The following is a 20,309-nucleotide window of genomic DNA, read 5'->3' on the forward strand; positions in this document are numbered from 1 at the left end:
ACGTTCGGTTTGAGCGGTTTTCAGGGCTCAGTATAAATTGAGGAAAAACAACGATAATTCCGTTCACAGTAGGCACAATGCCATTCGAACTAGAGTACCCACTAGACTGGTCATCATAACCTGTGAAATATCTAGGAATATGTGCACACAGGGAGACAGAGGTGGTAGTGCATGAAAACTATGGCAGAGCACTCACCAAATTAGAAAGCAGGGTGGAAAGATGGATAACAAGCATTTACAATGCAACGGTCTCGGCATTACAAAAGTTAGAGCTATTAGCATTGTAAATTAACGCAAGTTTAAGGTCTTGACATTGTAAATGACAAGGTCATTTATTTATGTTGTAAAAACAAAAATATAAATAAAAGTCATTATCATTTACAATGCCAATAGCTCAAAGTCGCGTAATGTGTATGGCTAACTACAGTAGCCTCCTGAAGAGTGCCCTTTCACTTGGTCATCAGTTTACAGTGTACTTTTGAGGAAGGTTAACGTAGACTTATTTCAGTCAGCCCCCATTCTCTCCAAGGTTAGTCCCTCCCGGCGGCAGGGGGCTTCGGGAAGTCCCTGCCAGAGCGTCGGGAGGGAGTCACTCATCAGCAGTCGCAATCTTCCTCGGCCACCGATGGGCTTGGCTCGGTTTTGATCTCATATAAACACTGCCACGCATACAGCGCCCCTCCTCCTTGCAGCCCTCCTTACTCCCACTCCCTCTTGCTTGCCTCTCACTGCAGCGGCCTGTGTGCTCTCATCGGATCTAGCCTCGGTTTTGCCTCCTAGGCCCAGTTTTTTTCTCTTACAAAGTTGTTGCAGTTTGGGACTTGTCCGGTTTATCCCTTATGAATCAAAAATACAAGTCCCAGCAAGAAAATAAAAAATCTTGACTGGATGAACAGAGATCACAATCTGCAGAAAGTGGCGTGCAAGCTGGATCAAATTGAAACGTTTATAGCTGAATGAGCTCGCAAACAAGATTTACTGCCGAGTGGGTGACCGAATTGGAGTCCAAACATACCAGCGTGATAAAGACCCTTGAAGACAGCGGAAGTCGCTCAAGTAGAAATACTATCAGAATACGCTACATCAGTCCCAGAGATCCCCAGTGTGTAAAACGTGGAGAACGATATTGAGGCACTTCAGACGCATATTGTCCGAAAATGAGAATTTCGATATTTAACTTGATAGGACATAGAGAATTTTAAGCACCTCCAATATAACAGATGTACCCATGAATTAATTTTTTCAAACTCTAGTAGTCTATTACCGCAGCAACAGGTTTATATTCCCTGGCCTGGGTTTTTCCAGAACTGAAATCCTCAAAAAAGCAGCAAACATTGTCAAAGTGAATTAGTCTTACCTTTTTGTCCTACTTGCTTTTCCAATGGAGATGCCAATGCGGGAAGTCAGGCAAAGTCGCCTGTGACGGGGGCGGGGCTGCGTACGTAACCGGGAGAGAAGGCGGAGTGAAAGCGTCTCGCGACGCCAGAAGGAGAGCGGAGTCCCTCAGAATTGATCTGGTAAGTTACAAAGGGCTGGGGGGGGGGCTCGGTTCCCTCGTTGTGTGTGTGCCTGTGTGTGTATGCATGTGTGCGACGGCGGGGGAGTGCACTCGTGTGTGTGCGCACGCGTGTGTGTGTATGTGTGCGGGGGGGGTGTCTCTGTATGTATGTGCGTCGGCGCTTGTGTGTGTGTAAGCGCATGCGTATGTGCTTCCCAGGAGACAGCGCCAGGCCGCAGCGCTCGTTCGCGTGTCAGTTTGAAATCGCCTCCAAGGCGACGCGCGCGGCCAGGATTGTCTCCTGGGAAGCACACATGCCGACAAAAGAGTCTCGGCTGAGACGCGCTTCCGCGCGTTCAGCCGAGCCCTAAAAATGTTGCTATCTCTGGCTGACAGGATAGCACTGATTAAAATAATAATTCTCCCAGGGTCCCTTTATCCGTTTACAAACATTCCCATATCTCTCCCAGGGGTGCTTTTCGCAAAAATACGGTCTCAAGTGTTTAGGTTAATATGGGCCGGGAAGCAACCAAGGGTCAAGCTGGAAACCCTGACTATGCCGTATAAAAGAGGAGGCTTTGGTATTCCGGATCTCAATCTGTACTATTTGCCCAGGTGCAATTTGCACACTACTGGTACAACCCACATATGTATACGCCACATTGAGCGGTGGAGGAAGGAGATGCACACCCTATACCGCTACCGAATGTGCGGTTACATCACAACAGGAAGATACCACACACTGAGATCCACACAATACAATGTACTACTGAAGTGTGGAAAAAGCTGGGGAACAGGGGAGGGAAATTACTGTTGTTCGCCCCACTACTGCTGATCGAACACCACCCATCCGTCTCGGTCTTACAGGAACTTGGCGCTCTAAATACACTGAAACAGACCGGTATCACAAGGATGGCCGATCTGTTTGCACCCTAGACGACATTCAGTATATACAAAACAAGACACCACTGTTTATCTTTGTACACCACAGGCTCAGGTTGGCGCTGACGGAGCTATATCCGACATCTCCAGAGGAACCTCTAACACTGAACACAATACAAACCCTGCCAGCGGCACCCACTCGCTGTAGGCTGGTCACTAAGCTATATAAAGTGGCACAAGAAGAGAAAATAGTTGCACCCAACCAGGCATCAGAGCGTTGGAACACACAGCTACAACCCCAGCTTACAGAGGAAGATTCGGCAGGATGCTGTAGGTAAACAGAATTGCTAACTTCCATTTGCAATCTCCGCATTATACATTTTAAATATATACATCAAGTGTATTATACCTCGGCAAGGTTGTATAAATATGGTATTACTGATAGTGATCAGTGCCAAAGATGCGGGAAAGAGAATGCAGACTTTATGCACTTGCATAGGAATGCGACAGGATAAATTGTTTCTGGGCGGAGGTGGTTGGGTGTGTCAATACAATGATTGGAAATAGGATACAATGCAGTCCACACAACTGCTTAATAGGGCTACTTCCAACATAAAGGGGGGCACCTACAAATTTACAGCAATAACGTTATTAATGGCCAAGAGAAGAGTGGCAATGAACTGGGGAAGAAGATCTGTTCCCACAATGGCCCAGTGGGTAAAAGACTTGGTATACTGTATATGCAGAAAAACGTCCAAAAGAATCCAGACCAAAAGATATATGGGGGCCGCTAGTCGAATACCTACGGGAAAGAGACATTGAGGGTGAAGACAATGCTGACTAAATGCCTAGCTCTGGTACTAAAGAAGGAAGAAGCTATAAGGTTGTACAAGTGAGCACTGGATAGAAGCAATGGAGTGTGATTCGGGTGGGTCTAGTGGTGATACGCATTGTATTGATGTGTAATTTTCGTTTGTTAACGCCTTAACTGCAGCGGTTTTTCCGCCGCGGTGCGGGCGTTCTAAAGGGTGGGCGGGGCTATGTCGGCCGTTGGCCGACGGCAGCACTGGGGAGGTAGTGCTCCCGTCAACCAACGGCCGATGGGAGCACGCAAGGGGTTAATGAATAAATGAAAATAAACAAAAAAAATCAAAAAAGGTTTGAAACCTGTAGACATTAGACCAAGACACACTGTTCCACTCACACAAAGGTCCGAAGAAGGTCGGAAAAATCGACCCAAGAAGGCTTCTCCGGATCCGCTTTTCAGCTCAGAAAACAAGAAATGGAGGTATGCACACCGAAGGGGACTTATAAGGCTTCACCGACGTCATGACCAGATACAACATCGTCATCACGGAGCCGTACGTCCCCCAGTGTGGAGAGGCACAGCTGAAAAATTTCCGGATCCACACTGGCACCTGGGGAGAATTAAAAAGTTAAGGAATCTGCGGCTAGATGTCTCTGTCAGATGTGGCACAGTGTAATGCCAACAGTTACAACATCAATGTTTTAATTTGTCAAGTCTTCTACAACATATGTAGCGCCAGGATACCCTTGTGGGTGATCTTGTGCTTTACAAGTAAAGGTGTTATGAGCAGCGCCGGGCAAGCGGGTGCCACAGGTGACTAGCTTACTGCAACAGATCAATGTAAGTGTTTTGGAATTCATCAATGACCTTTTAAAGGGACTCTTGGGGAGAAATAAATGATAATAACTTTCATTTCATGGGGTTATTTTAGTGAATAAATATATCAATGTATCATCTCCAAAGTTTCTATGCCGGTCAGTTTTTGCTTTCCAAAACACCTCCAATCCTACAATTCAGGGGTTCATAGAATGTAATATAGCTCAGCAAGTAAAGGGCTGGCTGTTCTCATCTAATGCGTTCAGCAGGTTACAAACTAAAATCCTGACAATAATAACTCAGCTTCTTATCTTCCCAAAGTTAGTAAAATGACCACTATTAGACTATGCAAAAGTAACACCTGCAATTTACAGCAGTTCTAAATGTCAAAGAGACATTCTATTTTATTCAATTGACTGCGGCTCTGCATCAGGTGTAGGGCGCTAATATTTCCTTAAGAGTTCCGGGTGAAAAACATAGTTCAGCTGATGCAATATTACCTAAGGTACATTTACGATAATTATATGATGGCATATTGGGAGAAAAGTAGCCTCGATTCATGTGCTCTAGCACAACAAGCAAAGATGAGGCAGTGCTTGGAAATTAATCAGAGATCCTGGTCTTTGGCAAGGACCAGGACATCTGGTCTAGCGAGTGGTGGCCTTCATCTTTGGGAACGTGTCCATCTCCCTACCAATCGGCCAGAAATCTCGGCGTTATATTTGACACATCACTGTCCATGACTCTACAGGTAAATCGAACCGTGGCCACTTGCTGGGGAGTCATCAAGATTCTTAAAAGAATCTTGCACTATCTCTCTCCCCAAGCACGTAAGCAGACGGTGGTTGCATTAGTGGGTTCCAGGTTGGATTACTGTAATGCTCTTTATGCAGATTCCAACAAGGGACTCATTCAGCGCCTTCAGGTCGTTCAAAACACGGCCGCGCGATTTGTTCTAGCCCTACCTAAGGCATCCTCTGCTACAATGGCCAGAAAGAGCCTGCACTGGCTTCCTATTCAACAGAGGATTTCTTTTAAAATCCTGTGTTTGGCCTTTAGAGCCCTTGCGGCTGATTCTCCAAACCCCCTGGGTTCCCTGCTAACCCGCCATGTGCCCAGTAGAACCCTCAGATCATTGGAAATGAATCTGTTGGTGGTTCCCCGTGTTAGGAAGGTCCGTTGGGGCAGCAGAGCATTTTCTATCGTTGCCCCTAGGTTGTGGAATTCACTCCCATTGGAGATTAAAGCCCAACCGTCCCTGTCTCTTTTTTAAAAAGCGCTCAAAACTTGGTTTTTATCAAGGCCTACCAGTAAGAGAGCACACTTGCTTCAGCTAGCTTCTTTTTTGGTTAGGCGCCTTGATGCCCTTTGGGCTTAGTAGCGCTATATAAATCTGTTTTCATATAAATCTGTTTTCATGTCCTTACCCCCTCAAACAACAATATCCATCGTAGAGAGTGCTCGGCAAGCTAAGATAAGTAACATGGTTTCTGCAGACAGACATGGAGAAGAAGAATACAATGAAATGAACTGTCTCATTACATAGGTTTACATTCCAGTGGACTCACCCAAAATTCTTTCTAATGCATCGGTGAAAGCATCCACATCAAATGTTACCGGAGCTTCGGGTGTAATCCTAACAAATCACAAGAAAAAAGCAAAAGTAATTGTTCAATCCATCGTAATGTACGTACATTAATACCTGAGTAGCACAGCAAAAACGGATCTTTTACCTGCCAAGGGTTTTCTGAGAAGTGTAGTAATTTCCCACTTGCTGCCATTTCATACCATTCTTTCTATAAAACAACAACAGCAGAGTTCCCAGAGTGGGCAGGGCTGAAGACTAACTCAGCCATACAGAAAGAGCCAAAATTACACATGTCCAGTTTAAACAATAAAACATCGTCCATAGGAAACAAATTGGTAGTGTTGAAAATTATACATGTTCCACTAACATTTTCATTTACCATTGGCAATAGGTGAGTGGGGTTGTAGGAAATCGGGTTACTGGTTGAGGGGAGAAAAACCCTACTCCAGCAGCAAACACAATTTTCGCCATGGTGAAACACAAGCAAACCCCAAATTAACTAGGAATAAAGTAAAAACACAACACAAGAAAAATCCACCAACAATTTAGAAAAAGTAAAATTTCATAAATGATCTGACACCAAAACGATAAAAATCAACTAGTAAAACCGGAGATATGCAATTTAAAAGATTTAAGTAAAAATAGTGCTTAAAAGCCCAAAACGCAAACTGTGGTTATCTGGTTACGTCAGACCAGGACAAAGTCATAAGTTCAGGCTAACTGCGATGGAGAGTAGGTTGAATGTAGGGACAAAGTTAGTCCAGCTGAAAAAAAGCACCTTAAATCCTGTTTACGCAGCCTTGCAAGATCCAGCGTTGAGGCTGTGTCAGCAATTCTGGGGAGCTGTGGGGCAGCAATGCGAGGTCCTGCGTCGAGGATGCATCATGCAGTGGTGGTTTCGATACAGAGCTTCAAAGAGATGAATCGCACTGTATCAGTTCTACCCAAAACACCAATGCTTGACTGGCATGGCACCTGCAGGCCCATTCCCAAGAGTACAGGACTGGGGTAGCACCACCTGGGGGACAAGACTGACAGCAGGCAAAGCCCAAGGTGGTTGGAGCCTTTTCTGTCCCTCAGGCTCTGATCAGGAGGCCGCCCTGTAGTCATTCTGGGAGTCTGGGGGTAAAGATGCATGTCCAGTCCTACTCACTAAGGCAGCAGATTTGCAGTTGTTTTTGGAGCAAAGAAGCACAGCAGGCCTTCTTCTACGTCTTCCACAGTTCCAAATATGTACTGAAGAGTTGGGTCTGGGGCCAACTATTTATCCTTGGTGACAGGTTTGCAGTAGGAGAAATTCTAGAAGGTACCATCCCCAAAGGTGATTGCAATTTTCTGCCTCCCTGCCCTGGCCTCAGTTTGTCTAGTGGCACAAAACTAGCGTGAAACCCTTTGTGAGTGTGCTGAGGCAGAGTCTTTGGGGTGTGCAAGTGTGGTAGGTAATAGCAGTGTCCCTATCAAGTCAGAGATGGCTCACCCTGCCAACACCTATTTTCCCTTTGTCTCCCTCTCTGGCAGCAATACACTAAGACCAACTACTAGTTACACCTAGTTATGAGACCCGGGATAAAGGCTGCAGGCACTAAATGGGTGGGAAAGGAAAATGCCAACTTTGTAAAAGTATCATTTAAAAAAGTTGTGACTTAACATCCAACTTTATCATTATAGAGGGTTTTAAAGTACAGTTCTTTAGACACCAAACAACATTCCTACCTGCAAAGGCAGACTTGAGATATGTAAAAAAAAATGCTACTTTCATGGGAAGCACAATAGTGCGGCAGGTCCACTAGTAGCATTAAATATATGGGCCCTGGGTACATGTAGTACTACTTTACTAGGGGATCACAAGTAAATTAAGTGTAAGCCATTGCTACCATATTTAAAGGTGAGAGCACAAGTACTTTATCACTGGTTGGTAGTAATAACGTGCACAGAATCCTAAAAACCAACAAAAATGGGTTCTGAAAACAGGAAGATGAAGGCTACAAGTTTGGGGATAAACCTGCAGAGAGCCCCAACTCCAACAGGGGTTAATAAGGGCTACAATATTTAGATAAATCTTACAATAAAATGTGTTGTGCCCGAGTTAGGCCCGTAGGAATTAGTGCAATTTTTACATGTGCACGGCCCTTTCCTAAAGTAGCGTTCTCTTTGCCACATTAACCTTTGGCACACCTTTGCATTTGTGACTCTTAGACTACTTTCTTGGAAACACTGGCTTTGCTGACACGGAACACTTCGTGAGCACACAATCACACTGCCTTGACATTAGACATTGCCCTCACATGTGAAACCCAAATGTGCTTTATTATTACGTCTATGTGGCGAAGCAGCTCTCTGTGAAATACAAACGATTGCAAGCAGATTACGATCTCGGCCAGGCGCAAGGATACCATTTTCTATAAAAAAAGTTTGTTTCCTAACATAATCAAATGAGACACTTCTGCCGTCTTCGAGAGGTCCCTGCATGCCAAAGCTTTTGCCTAGCGGCTGACAGACATCCCAGTGAGGGGTGTCCAGTTCAGGACCAAGATAGGGTCTTACACTCTTGCCCATCAGATAATTGAGTTAGATCATCCAAAAGAGGGTTTCTCGGCAAAACATACATCTGCACCCTAGACACGTAGGTTAAGGCTTCATATTTTAGAAGTGCGCTACATAGTTGTACTATTGTATATGTATGCATACATAAGTTATGTCAACAAAATGGTCGAGCTATTCATTTTGTTCGCCGTTCTGACATTCAGTATAACTTTGTCTGCTTCTGTCTATTAATCCTCACAGCCCATATATTCTATGCAAGAATCAACTCCAGTTCAATAAATATTGAAAACACTCTTCTGTGTATTCTTTGTATAGTTCCCTTAGTGAAAGAGAGCATGAGCAACTAAAGTCTGTCACCACAGTTCCTCAGGGAACAGAGTTGTCATGTTCTTGGGTTGCCAGAACGGATGTATGACGTTTCAACGCATGCTTTTACAATGCATGCCATTACGACGCAGGTTTTCCAACGCAAGTCGTTACAACGACTTGCGTTGGGGGGCACTGGATAGTGAATAGTTTAATTTACTATTCGAACTCCTGTCCCCGTGGATAGTAGGGAAGGTGTTGGATAGTAATTAAACTATTCCCTATCCTAGAGCGCCCCCCAGCGCAATGCGTTGTAATAACTTGTGTTGTAAAAGTTACGTCGTAATGGTAGTGCGTTGTAAAAGTTGCGCTGTAAAGGATGTTCCCCTGCCAGAACTGTTTGCTCCCAGTTTAGGTTTGGGGGGATAACGGTGGCACTGCGAGCTAGATAGTCCAAGGGGCCACATATCCTGCGGGGGTGCATGGAATTAGTCAGGTACCATCCTCAGTTAATTTTGCCCCCCCCTCACCAAATGCGCAGTTCCTACTCATAGGTGGAAAATACACGACATGGCACTGTAGTGTAGCTCCTATTTTCCCAATAGGCTCTGCGCATTGGAATAATACCTACAGCAGTAAAGGCCTAGACCAGACGTTAACTAGGTCTACTACTGTCGATACTAGACTTAAGTTTTGGGTTTGCCAGCTAAGCTCAGAGTTCGCTAGAAACTTTCTCGAATGTTCAGGAAAGGATTAACTCCCCTGATTAGACAAGAAGGGATTTAGTTTCTGACAACCATAGAACATGACAACTTTGCTCTCCCCTAATCAAGAGTCAATCTCAAGAGTCGTGTGAGCACAAGGCAATTATTTTACTCAGTCAGTACTTGCATTCTTAGTCTCATCAGATTGTAGAGAAAAGGAAGAGACGGGCGTGTTCAATAAAAAGGTGTTATTTATTGATCAGTCTCTTTTCTCGTACAAGAGAAATGGATCGATATTATTGCAATACTTATAGTTAAGTAAAGTGCATACATTAGAAGCAATAGTATAAAATAATACTGTAAAAACATTGATATGGTTTCTGAGCCATATGATGTTTAAAATGATTAAAATATATTTACATACACATATACATTTGACTAAACGTACTCAACTGGTGTTTCTAAATACGCCTACCCCGTGTACCTGACCTAAGTCTAATGCGTGGGCGGGAATAGAAAGTTACAGTTTAAGTTAAGTTTGTTTTTGCCAAGTGAATAACTAAAGAATTCTCTATGAGGGGTTATTCAGTTCTGTACCTGGAAGTTAGGATGAATGAGGAATGGTATCTCTTTCTCTGCTCTCGATATTCCAGGCTGCCTGCGAGGGCTGCCCAGAAACGCCGGTGCTGGGTCTCTCGGCTTGAGATAGCAGCGCGTCTCTCAGCGCGTCAGGAAGGCGGGGCTGCTGCCAGCGGGGTCTGCTTCTGCTCTCGGCTTCGGCAAGTATGGCTGCTCCGTCTTGTCACCACGTGTGTGTTTGCAAAGGGCAAGGTCGGCAATATTTATACCTTAAAGGTGCCGAGATTGACGTAAGGATGGACATAGATACGTCAATAAAGATGTCATACGACTTGCTCGTTAGCACATTCTTTACTAAAGTTCTCTGTGAAATCAAAACAATGGCCGCACGGATTATCCAGGTTGTCATAGGTTTGATTTGTTATGAGAACGTCGTATGCCTTATCAGGGGCTGGAGGAATGTCGCTTGTCTAATTAGATCTCAAGCGTTATGACCTAATCAGATAACACGTTCCTGTGCCGTAGTGTGACTGCGTCAGATAACGGTATCTGCATCATGGGGGTTTTCTTGCCTCATGGGCTGACTGTTAGTTAACTTGATAGTTAGTTTAACCAGAATAGGGTCAGGAATAGGGGGACTGATTCAGAACCTATAGAAATACACGACACCCACTCCACGCTAACTATGGTCATATCTACTAATCTATGCATAGTATAACATAGTACAACATACTATAGAGTATAGTGTATACCTTACCACCCCAAAATACATAAATGCATTTCGAAATTTTCAAATATACTGAAAAATTGCAGTCATATATATTGTATGCACTTAAGCTATGAATTAAATGCAAAAGTAAACACGCATTTTGTATGCATTATTGCTTATTGGTATATGAGAAATACACATGAAATGGCTCTTAATATGGCTATACAGAAAGGAAGTTCGAGACCATTTCATCACATAATAAAATATTTGTGAACATCCCAGCGGGCAACTAAAGTTTATAAAGTATCTAAAAATAGAAATCTTAGTTCTCTAGGAATAGTTTCTTACTTTAAGCAGAAGATTAGTGTCCCGAAAATTTGGTGAAAAAGAATTTGGGGTTGCTAAAAAAATTGTTGTCCGTGAACTGGTGGGAAGAATTGTTCATGTGACTTTATTATTAAAGTTGAAGGCCGAATTCAGGGAACGCCGTGTGCGAGCTTGCTCAAAAGTCTATTTCTGTTCTGGAGAGAACATCATATCATTAAGGCTTTCGAAAAAACTGTCAACAGCTTCATGGGAAAGTTCCACTAAGTCGGAAATAGGGGTAACCATGCATTCATGCGCATGATTGTCTCCATTGACATTCTGATTTGCATCACTGACAGAAGGTCGTACCTGTTCGATGCTGCTTTCATCTTGAACTTCACTACTCTTCAATCGTAGTGGTGAAGATTCCAGGAATGCCGTCATCAGGATTGGCAGCCTTTGAGGGCAGCACAAACCGTGAACCTTGGTAGGAACCAACAGTGTATCTGCATCCACCGGCGCATCCGATTGTAGCGTCAGACAGGTGTCTAACACGCATTCTTCTCCGCATAGCAGACACCTTAGTACAGGTAAAACACACCTTTGCCACATTGGTCGAAATGATAGAAACCAAGTCATGTTCAGGTCTCTAAGCCGGGAGAGTCCCAGGATTTTTGATATCCGGTCCCGGTATCCAATGGCTAGGATCGTATCTTCCATTGTCGCGAGAGTTTGATCTGTGACATGGATTGCCATAACGAAAAATAAGGACTAAGAATAGGATTCCTGCAATTAGTCCCAGGATCAGGGGAAGTCCGCCAAAAATCGAATGGACGAAATCTGGAAAAATACCCAGTATGGCTTTGAATGGTGTTAATGCCATCGAAAATACTGTCTTAAATACCTTTGAGACCCCAGTGGTATCAGAAATATTTAAGATTTCGCTCAGGATTTCCGCGAAATGTACGGGGGAATTAGTTGATAATAATGTATGTATCTCTGCAGTCGTCCTTGCGACTTGTAGATCATACGTTTCTTTAGATGACGTGAGCCTTGTAGGCGTCTGAAGAAGCACTGTTTTCATTCTGCTTAAAGTATCTATTCGAATAGAAGTAATTTTCAAACTGGGCCATGCCCTTGCCTCCCTGTCTGGAAAGGAGCTGGGGAACAAAGAACGTCCACAGCACTTGACCTTCGCCGTTGTAGTTACTAGATAAGGAGTCCCGGGCATAAGACTGCAACATCTGCGGTCTACAATAAGAATGTAACTCCCATTAAAGAGTCTTTGAAAGAATGGTTCTATTTCAGTTGCAGGTGCGCCTTGCTGGTGACATGAAAGGTTGTATGAATTCCCTTCACAGGCTCCGTGCAAACTAATACCGTTACACAGAAGCGTGCCGCTTAGTGACATAGCACAATTGTTGCCACTAAGAAACACTTTCTGTCCTTTATTACTGACACATGCATGTGAATAGGGCAGGTTCCAAGTTGTTTTAAGGTACCCCTTTCCCAATTTCTCGTACATGCCAGCCTGTATATATTTTTGGCAGTATTGAAACCTGAAGGTTGAGATTGGAATATTTATGATTCCGTGGATTATCCATTCACTGACAGGTCGTTCTGACATTGTCATTGGTAATCTTTCTAGTTTTTCAATGCTCAAGATTGTATAATCAGCACCCTTTTGCGCCATACCGATTTGTCTATCAGTAAGGTTAAAGATTTGGAATAGTGACGTTGTGTTGATTAAACGCCAAGGCACATAGCCTGAACGCAGATTTTGTAACGTCCAGCCAAGCTGTACAATAGAACGCAATTGTGACTGTCCATGTTGTAATAACAGTAAGTCTTGCGATAATATATCGATTGCTGAAGACACAATGCTGTCCAATGAAAAAATTCTGGAGGACAGAGTCATTAACCCATTGTCCACTACAGAAAGTGATTTTTCCAAATTGATACGGTCAATTTCCCGTATTCTTTCTGCTGTTTCAATTTGAGTAACCTTCCAGGCCTCATTGTATGCTGCATATACAGAGGCTGCTATGAAACGCTTTTGACGCTGTTTGCGTGGTCCCAGTATGAAATCACGCAAGTCAGCACCATCAGTAAGTAAAGTTAGGTGTTGCTTAATTTCAGGCAGTGTGGAAGTTTGTAGCCATTGAAGGCATAATTTGCCCACACTGTAGGTTGTTATTATCCCTGGGTGATGTCTTTGGGGATATCTAGGGTCTGGCCTGGTCATTTTTAAACCCTGTGTTTTATTCAGGAATCTATCTTGACAGTTATTTGTATCCGTGGGCCAGATCAACCATTGTTTCCAATCAGGATGTGTTCTGTTTTGGTTTAATATATGGTTTACGTCTATCTCTTCATCTGTATCAGAGCTATTGCTAAACATTGTTGGCTTTGGAATAGACGGGTTATTTAAATCTTTGATTTTAGCTAAGCCAAGACAGGTGGTTTGTTGAACAGTGTCATTTAAAAATATCATTTGTTCTGGGATCATGCAGGCTCTAAACAAAGCATCTAAACCCTGTACTTGCCATTCTTTTGTACCCCAAACACTTTTCAAATCAACATTTTTGTCCCAATAATTAAATCCAAAAGTATTCATTTTTTCAAAGAATGAATCTGAATATATCAACTTTGTGTTGGTTATCATGGTTTTCATCCCTGTCTTGTTTGACAATTTAAAATAAAATGTTTCAGCATTACTTGTGTTAAAACCTGAAAAATATGAATATTTGTCATAAACGGTTCTAGAGCTCCCTTTTGGAGGTGTAGCACAATGTTCCCATTGATTATAATTTAAAACATTTCTAGGTTGTGCAGATTTATGCAAAAAATGGTTACCATAATGGTTATAGCAATACATACTATCATAATTTGTAGAACCTTGCAAATAATCATGTTTTGTAAATTTAGCAGACATTACTAGATCAGACATCATGTTGTTAATGCTTTCGAAGTCCCAATCATCAGCAAATGAGTTTGGTTTTGCAAAGTCACTCAAGGAGATCTTGATTTGGTGTGGATATTTCAGGATCTCGACCGGACCATAAATTTCATAGTCAGTGTTGTCCCAGGCTACCCCACCAGGTATAGGATTGGCTGTGAAGTTGGCTGAAGAAAGTTCTCTTTTCTCGACGTGTGAAGATGTGTGTGGCTTGAGGACCAAGTTGATGTTCTGACTTGCTGTGTCCATTTTAGCATATTTTCCCTCAATGAAGCGTCCCAAAGTAAATACCATGATGAGCCAAAGTATGAGGATAAATGCACCAAAACCCACCCAAAATTCAATCCATGGAGAAACCAGATAAGTTTCTTTCAGTTGTTTCAAAAGTTCCTTAGCTTTGTCTTTAAAGGATTTTGATGATGGCTGTGTCTTTGATTCACTGAGGCTTTCAGAGGAATCATCGAAGTTGATGAAGTACCCGGATGCAGTTCTGTCAATTGTTCCAATTGCTTCAGGATTTTTGTTTCTTGCATTGTCACTCGGTACTTCATTGTAGATTGGTGTGTCTCTGCTAAATGTTTTTATTTGGGTTTTCAGAGGTCTTAGTTCTATTGCATTGTTGCATAGTCCTTGTTGTTCTTCTGTAGGCGTTTCAAATGTGATGAGCCTCTTTGTTAGGACCTCTGTACTGGTAGCAAACCTTGGTGTTCTGCTACTTATTGGGAGTACACTTGGCCTACTGTTTGTTATCGGCCACATGTTGTGGTTTTACCAGGTCGATGGATACAACTCGCTTCTCCTTTTTTCCAGCAAGTGGCGGTAGTACAACTGATCTTGTCCCGTTGACAGACAAGACAGGAACTGCTTTTCTGTAAGAAGGCCCAAATTCCTTCTTTACCGCGATCTTCTCCCTGACTAGATCCCCGACTTTTGGAATCCAGACAGGTCTTGCTGGGACAGGTGGTGATTCTTCAGTGGTTGTTGGCTGTTGTTTCAACTGTATGTTGCTCAGGTCTTTTCTTGTTTTGTTTAAGTCCTGCAAAATAGCCAAACGGTCTTTGACATCAAAGCTTTTTTCTATTACCACTGAAGTCTGACTATCAAGGTCAGAGATCAACATCCTAGTTCCGAATAATAATTCGTACGGACTGAATCCCTTCAGAGAATTTCTTGGCAAGTTATTTAGACTACGTTGGACACTTATTAGATGTTTGACCCACCCAGCTCCCGAACCTAATATCCTTTCTATTATAGATTGCTTTCTGCCTTGGTTTTTTCTTTACACCATCCCGTACCCTCAGGAAGGAAGTGAGAAGATTCCCGCTGGGCTGTGCTCATTTGGCCATGTTTCCCCCCAGGCTGGTGTGCCTGAGTGAAAACAATGGTCGAACGTAACATGCTCTTAGCGTATATGCCATTTAGACTCGCAAATCTTTGTATAACAGTCCGGACGTCAGCCGAGTGCTGAGGATCTACATTATAAGTGGAAACTAGCCTGTATATGTTAATCGCAAGCCATTCTTTTTACTGGTGATGTTATCTGCAGTCAGATTCCACCGTATTTTATTTTTTCTCTCCCCACTGCGATTTCTGTTGCAGTTTGGGCAGTTTTTTACAAACATGGTATGATGGAGGCTCATGCCTGGCCACCAGTACCGTGATTGTAAATCTTCCAGAGAATCTTTCAGTTTGAGGTGTCCAAGACCCTCACCCATATGTGCGTCTGCGATTAACAAGTGTCTCCTGTCCATGTTTGGAATCACTCTATCCCCCACTCCAGGGATTCGAGCAAAAGGGACGGAGTTTGCATCGATTATGTATGTATAATTGAGTGGATAGTTGATCGGTAACGCTGAGCAGTCGCCTTTTGATGACGTTTTCACTGCCAGCAATGTTTTGCCGTCAATGTATTTTAATGTACGCTTTTTTCGAACTACGGGAGCCGATTTAGTGGCTGCCGCTGCGGCTGTTTCAGCCAATGAATTCCCTACAACGTGAACGCCATCACGTTGATGACTCAGTGAGTGAGTCACGTGAGTCTTTGGTAGTTCTTTTTGTAAAAGAGCTATTTGTTCCCAGAGCAGTTTCTGCTTTATTGGTGCATCTGTGTCATCTTTGTAACCGTTTTGAATCCATGTCTGCAAATCGCTGTTATATGATTTGACGCAGTAATATGAATCTGACACTAAGTGTCGGGAATTCGCGATCCGCATTATCTAGCGCCATTTTCAATGCGATTATTTCAGTTTGTTGTTCTGAATTAGCTTCTACTGAGTGTGATTTTGTTAATAGAGGTTTTAATATACCTCCGCGCCACACTTCTTTTGTAATCTCACATGTGGGGTTGTATGCTTGTTCTCCCCAAACGGAGGGTTGAGCATGTCCGTCTGTATAGATTACACAGGCGTAATGTCGTAGAGGCAGAATGTCGATTGGCAGAGGATACGTCTTTTCATATTTTAGATTTTTAGAACATTGTCAACCATGCTATGCTTGATAATTCATATCCTACGTACAAGACTGTCAGATGGGCAATTCTGGACTTTTTAAAGTTGAATTTGTAGCCCTCTGCAGCGAACCCAAGTATTATGGTGTTCACTCTTTTCAAGTGAGTCTCCAAGTCATCATCTGTTAAGTAAATGTCATCGACATAAGATAATGCTTCATCATCATATAGTTGTAGTAATTCTGTTACTCTCGCTGAGAATACCCCCGGGCTGTTCTTGTACCCCTGGGCTAACCGACAGAATTGTTTTTGAGTGCCATTTACTGAGAATGCAGTTAAATATCTGCTCTCTGGTGCTATGTTTTGACAAAAGAATCCATTGGAGATGTCCAAGGTTGTTTTGTATTTTTTGCGCACTATGTTATTCATTAGTGCAGCACTGTGTGAGTTTTGCACTGCAAAGGTTTTGCAACATGTGGTAAGGTGTCGGTAATCCAAAACTAGACGGTATGAATTGTCTGGTTTGGAGACCGGAAACAAAGGATTGTTCATTTGTGAGGTGCAAGTTTCAATCACCCCCGGGTATTCTAGCTGGTCTAGTATTTCATTTACTTGTTTTTTAGCTTCTTGCTTAATTGGGTACTGCCTTTGTGCAGTTGGTTGTGATTTTAACTGGATTTTGTGAGGAGGAGAATCCTCATCCCATCCTACATGATTTTTATATAAAGCAGGTGCTAAGGCCACTGCCCACTTTCTAGCAAGTGTATATTTTTTATGAATCGGTATTTGATTCGAGAAGGCAGGCATAATTACTTCTTCGCCATGAGGGCACTCCCTGACAAACTCTGGTGGCCAGTCTTTTTCAGCTAAAAGGATATCATAGCCCTCGGAGAGATTATCCCAAAATAGTCCCCTTATTTTCCTAGTCTTATCTCCCTCTATACGTAATGTTATCTCGTATATCTTGTGGGGCTTGCTAACTCTGGTGTCTGCAGTTTCCACTTGAAGGTATTCATTCGTGTCCACTGTCTCCAGATGATTCATAAGGACTTTGCGAGCTATGCTCACCTCTGCTGCGCTGTCTAGCATTGTCTGTGCCCACTCTCCGTTTTTCAGTTGTGTCCTCAGTATTCTCGGCATTGTTAACTACCTTGATACTGGCTACCTTCTTTTTTGGAAATTGTAATTTATTTTTTAGCTGAGCAGGTTCCTTGTCTTTGGACTTGGCGTGCTCTTCTGATCGTCCTCTTCTTTCCGATTTCTGCGAGGAATTCTGAAAAGATTGAGAGGGACGTGTATCAATGTCTTGATATCTATCAGGTTTTTTAATATTATCCCTATTTCTAAGGTTATATCTATTCCCAGAGGGGTCACTCTGCGGTGACCTCTGTCTTTGGTTTGGAGATTTCTCTCTTCGCCTGGGAGACCTTCCTCTGGACTGGAATTTCTTTTCTTTAGGATTGGATTGTTTGTTTCCATCCCAGTTCTTTTTTGGTGAATTATTATTATTAAAAAATATTTTCTCTGGACTTGTAGTCAGTTGCGGTTTTACTGGTATTCCACCTAGACTATCTCTGCCTAGTTCTTCATAGGATTTTTCTATGATTCTGGCAATTTCAGCTGGTTGGTCTGCTATATCTGTCTCTTTTAACCTCTGGCGGATCGCCACATTTGCTGCTTCACCTTTTATGTTGGCTAGTAATATAGCCGAGACCTGCTTGAAGTCTTTTAGTAATTTCATACCAAGAGTTAAAGCAGGTTCTGGACCGTATTCATCTTGAATTTGTTTTAGCACATCTGGTATTACCGAAATGGATGGAACACCGTGCGTTTTTGTGTAGATGGAAGCAAAGACTGTACCCCAAGTGTCACCGTCCTCAATGTGTGGTGCGATTCCCATTGGGAGACATATAGTCAGAATCCTGTGTTTTTCCAGCGGGGTGGTGTCAGGAAACACCGCCTCTATTTGGGTGATTTTCTGTGCCAACCAGAATGGTATTTGTTCCCGTTTAGCTGGAACTTTACCTAGGCAGGATTGGATGTTCTGTGGTGTAATTTTATTTGTGTTCCCCTGGTGAGGGGTCAGCTGTGGAAGTTTAATCGCTGGCTGAATTGTTGAAGTCCGCATTACATACTGAACTAATTGTCTATGAATTTTTAGTAGTTGTTTTAGCTGTATTAACAGCTCTGCTGCAGGCATTCTTTCGATGTCTGGATGCGGTGTGTATCCGGCTAAGACCGGCCACGTTGCTCCTGGTCTTCCTAAAGGACCGAGCCTTGTAATGTGATTGTTATGTATTAGGGCGCCATCAAATAAGAGCAAATGCTCTTGGAATTTGAGTGGTACTTCCACCTCCTCGAAAGGAGTGTACGTTTCAGGAGGTTCCTCTACTTTGTAATAGTGGAAGTACTTTGTTACAGCATTTGCTGCTGGAAAATGTATCCATGAATAGTATACCTCTGTCTGCCGATATTCGTGTGCCTCGATTACGAATATGACTGTGCCACCTCTAGGTGTCAGTCCATTTTCTATAAGTTTTAAGGTTATAGATCTCCTTTTAATGACCGGAATGAGTGTTATATTCGGGTTTGCTGCTTGCATGGTAGCATCAGCATCTGCGAGTTCAGTTGCTAATCTAACTGCCTCTCTTTCTTCATCACTGTCTCCCATTTTACTGACAGGATGGTATTATGTTTATTTGCAGATCAGGTTTCTTTATGGAAACAGAGATTAGATGCACAATATTTTGGAACAGTGTATCCTTCAACGTTGACTTGACCAAGAACCATACATAGGAGTTCCCTCCTGCGAGGTTTTGGAGGATATAACCTTTCACCCACTCCAGACGTCTTTGGAGTATTTGGGAAAAGGGGTCTGAGTGAGAAAGCACGACTGAGTTACTCTAAATGTCTTACGTTAGTTTTATCGCCCTTTCCAAACACGTTGGGCGCCATGTAGTGTAGCTCCTATTTTCCCAATAGGCTCTGCGCATTGGAATAATACCTACAGCAGTAAAGGCCTAGACCAGACGTTAACTAGGTCTACTACTGTCGATACTAGACTTAAGTTTTGGGTTTGCCAGCTAAGCTCAGAGTTCGCTAGAAACTTTCTCGAATGTTCAGGAAAGGATTAACTCCCCTGATTAGACAAGAAGGGATTTAGTTTCTGACAACCATAGAACATGACAACTTTGCTCTCCCCTAATCAAGAGTCAATCTCAAGAGTCGTGTGAGCACAAGGCAATTATTTTACTCAGTCAGTACGTGCATTCTTAGTCTCATCAGATTGTAGAGAAAAGGAAGAGACGGGCGTGTTCAATAAAAAGGTGTTATTTATTGATCAGTCTCTTTTCTCGTACAAGAGAAATGGATCGATATTATTGCAATACTTATAGTTAAGTAAAGTGCATACATTAGAAGCAATAGTATAAAATAATACTGTAAAAACATTGATATGGTTTCTGAGCCATATGATGTTTAAAATGATTAAAATATATTTACATACACATATACATTTGACTAAACGTACTCAACTGGTGTTTCTAAATACGCCTACCCCGTGTACCTGACCTAAGTCTAATGCGTGGGCGGGAATAGAAAGTTACAGTTTAAGTTAAGTTTGTTTTTGCCAAGTGAATAACTAAAGAATTCTCTATGAGGGGTTATTCAGTTCTGTACCTGGAAGTTAGGATGAATGAGGAATGGTATCTCTTTCTCTGCTCTCGATATTCCAGGCTGCCTGCGAGGGCTGCCCAGAAACGCCGGTGCTGGGTCTCTCGGCTTGAGATAGCAGCGCGTCTCTCAGCGCGTCAGGAAGGCGGGGCTGCTGCCAGCGGGGTCTGCTTCTGCTCTCGGCTTCGGCAAGTATGGCTGCTCCGTCTTGTCACCACGCGTGTGTTTGCATAGGGCAAGGTCGGCAATATTTATACCTTAAAGGTGCCGAGATTGACGTAAGGATGGACATAGATACGTCAATAAAGATGTCATACGACTTGCTCGTTAGCACATTCTTTACTACAGTTCTCTGTGAAATCAAAACAATGGCCGCACGGATTATCCAGGTTGTCATAGGTTTGATTTGTTATGAGAACGTCGTATGCCTTATCAGGGGCTGGAGGAATGTTGCTTGTCTAATTAGATCTCAAGCGTTATGACCTAATCAGA

At 42.9% G+C, this 20,309-nt stretch overlaps 1 protein-coding gene across 1 annotated transcript in view; it reads right to left on the reverse strand.

Annotated features, from left to right (window-relative positions):
- The window catches only part of ECD (ecdysoneless cell cycle regulator), a 285,220-nt gene that overhangs the window by 55,863 nt on the left and 209,048 nt on the right, over positions 1 to 20,309 (reverse strand). The window contains exon 12 of the mRNA XM_078643094.1: positions 5,573 to 5,640. Coding sequence (XP_078499220.1) covers positions 5,573 to 5,640 — 68 coding nt within the window. The remainder of the gene's footprint in view (positions 1 to 5,572; positions 5,641 to 20,309) is intronic.

This window comes from Lissotriton helveticus, chromosome 5_1 (genome assembly GCF_964261635.1).
Source record: "Lissotriton helveticus chromosome 5_1, aLisHel1.1, whole genome shotgun sequence".
NCBI classification, from domain to species: Eukaryota; Metazoa; Chordata; class Amphibia; order Caudata; family Salamandridae; genus Lissotriton; species Lissotriton helveticus.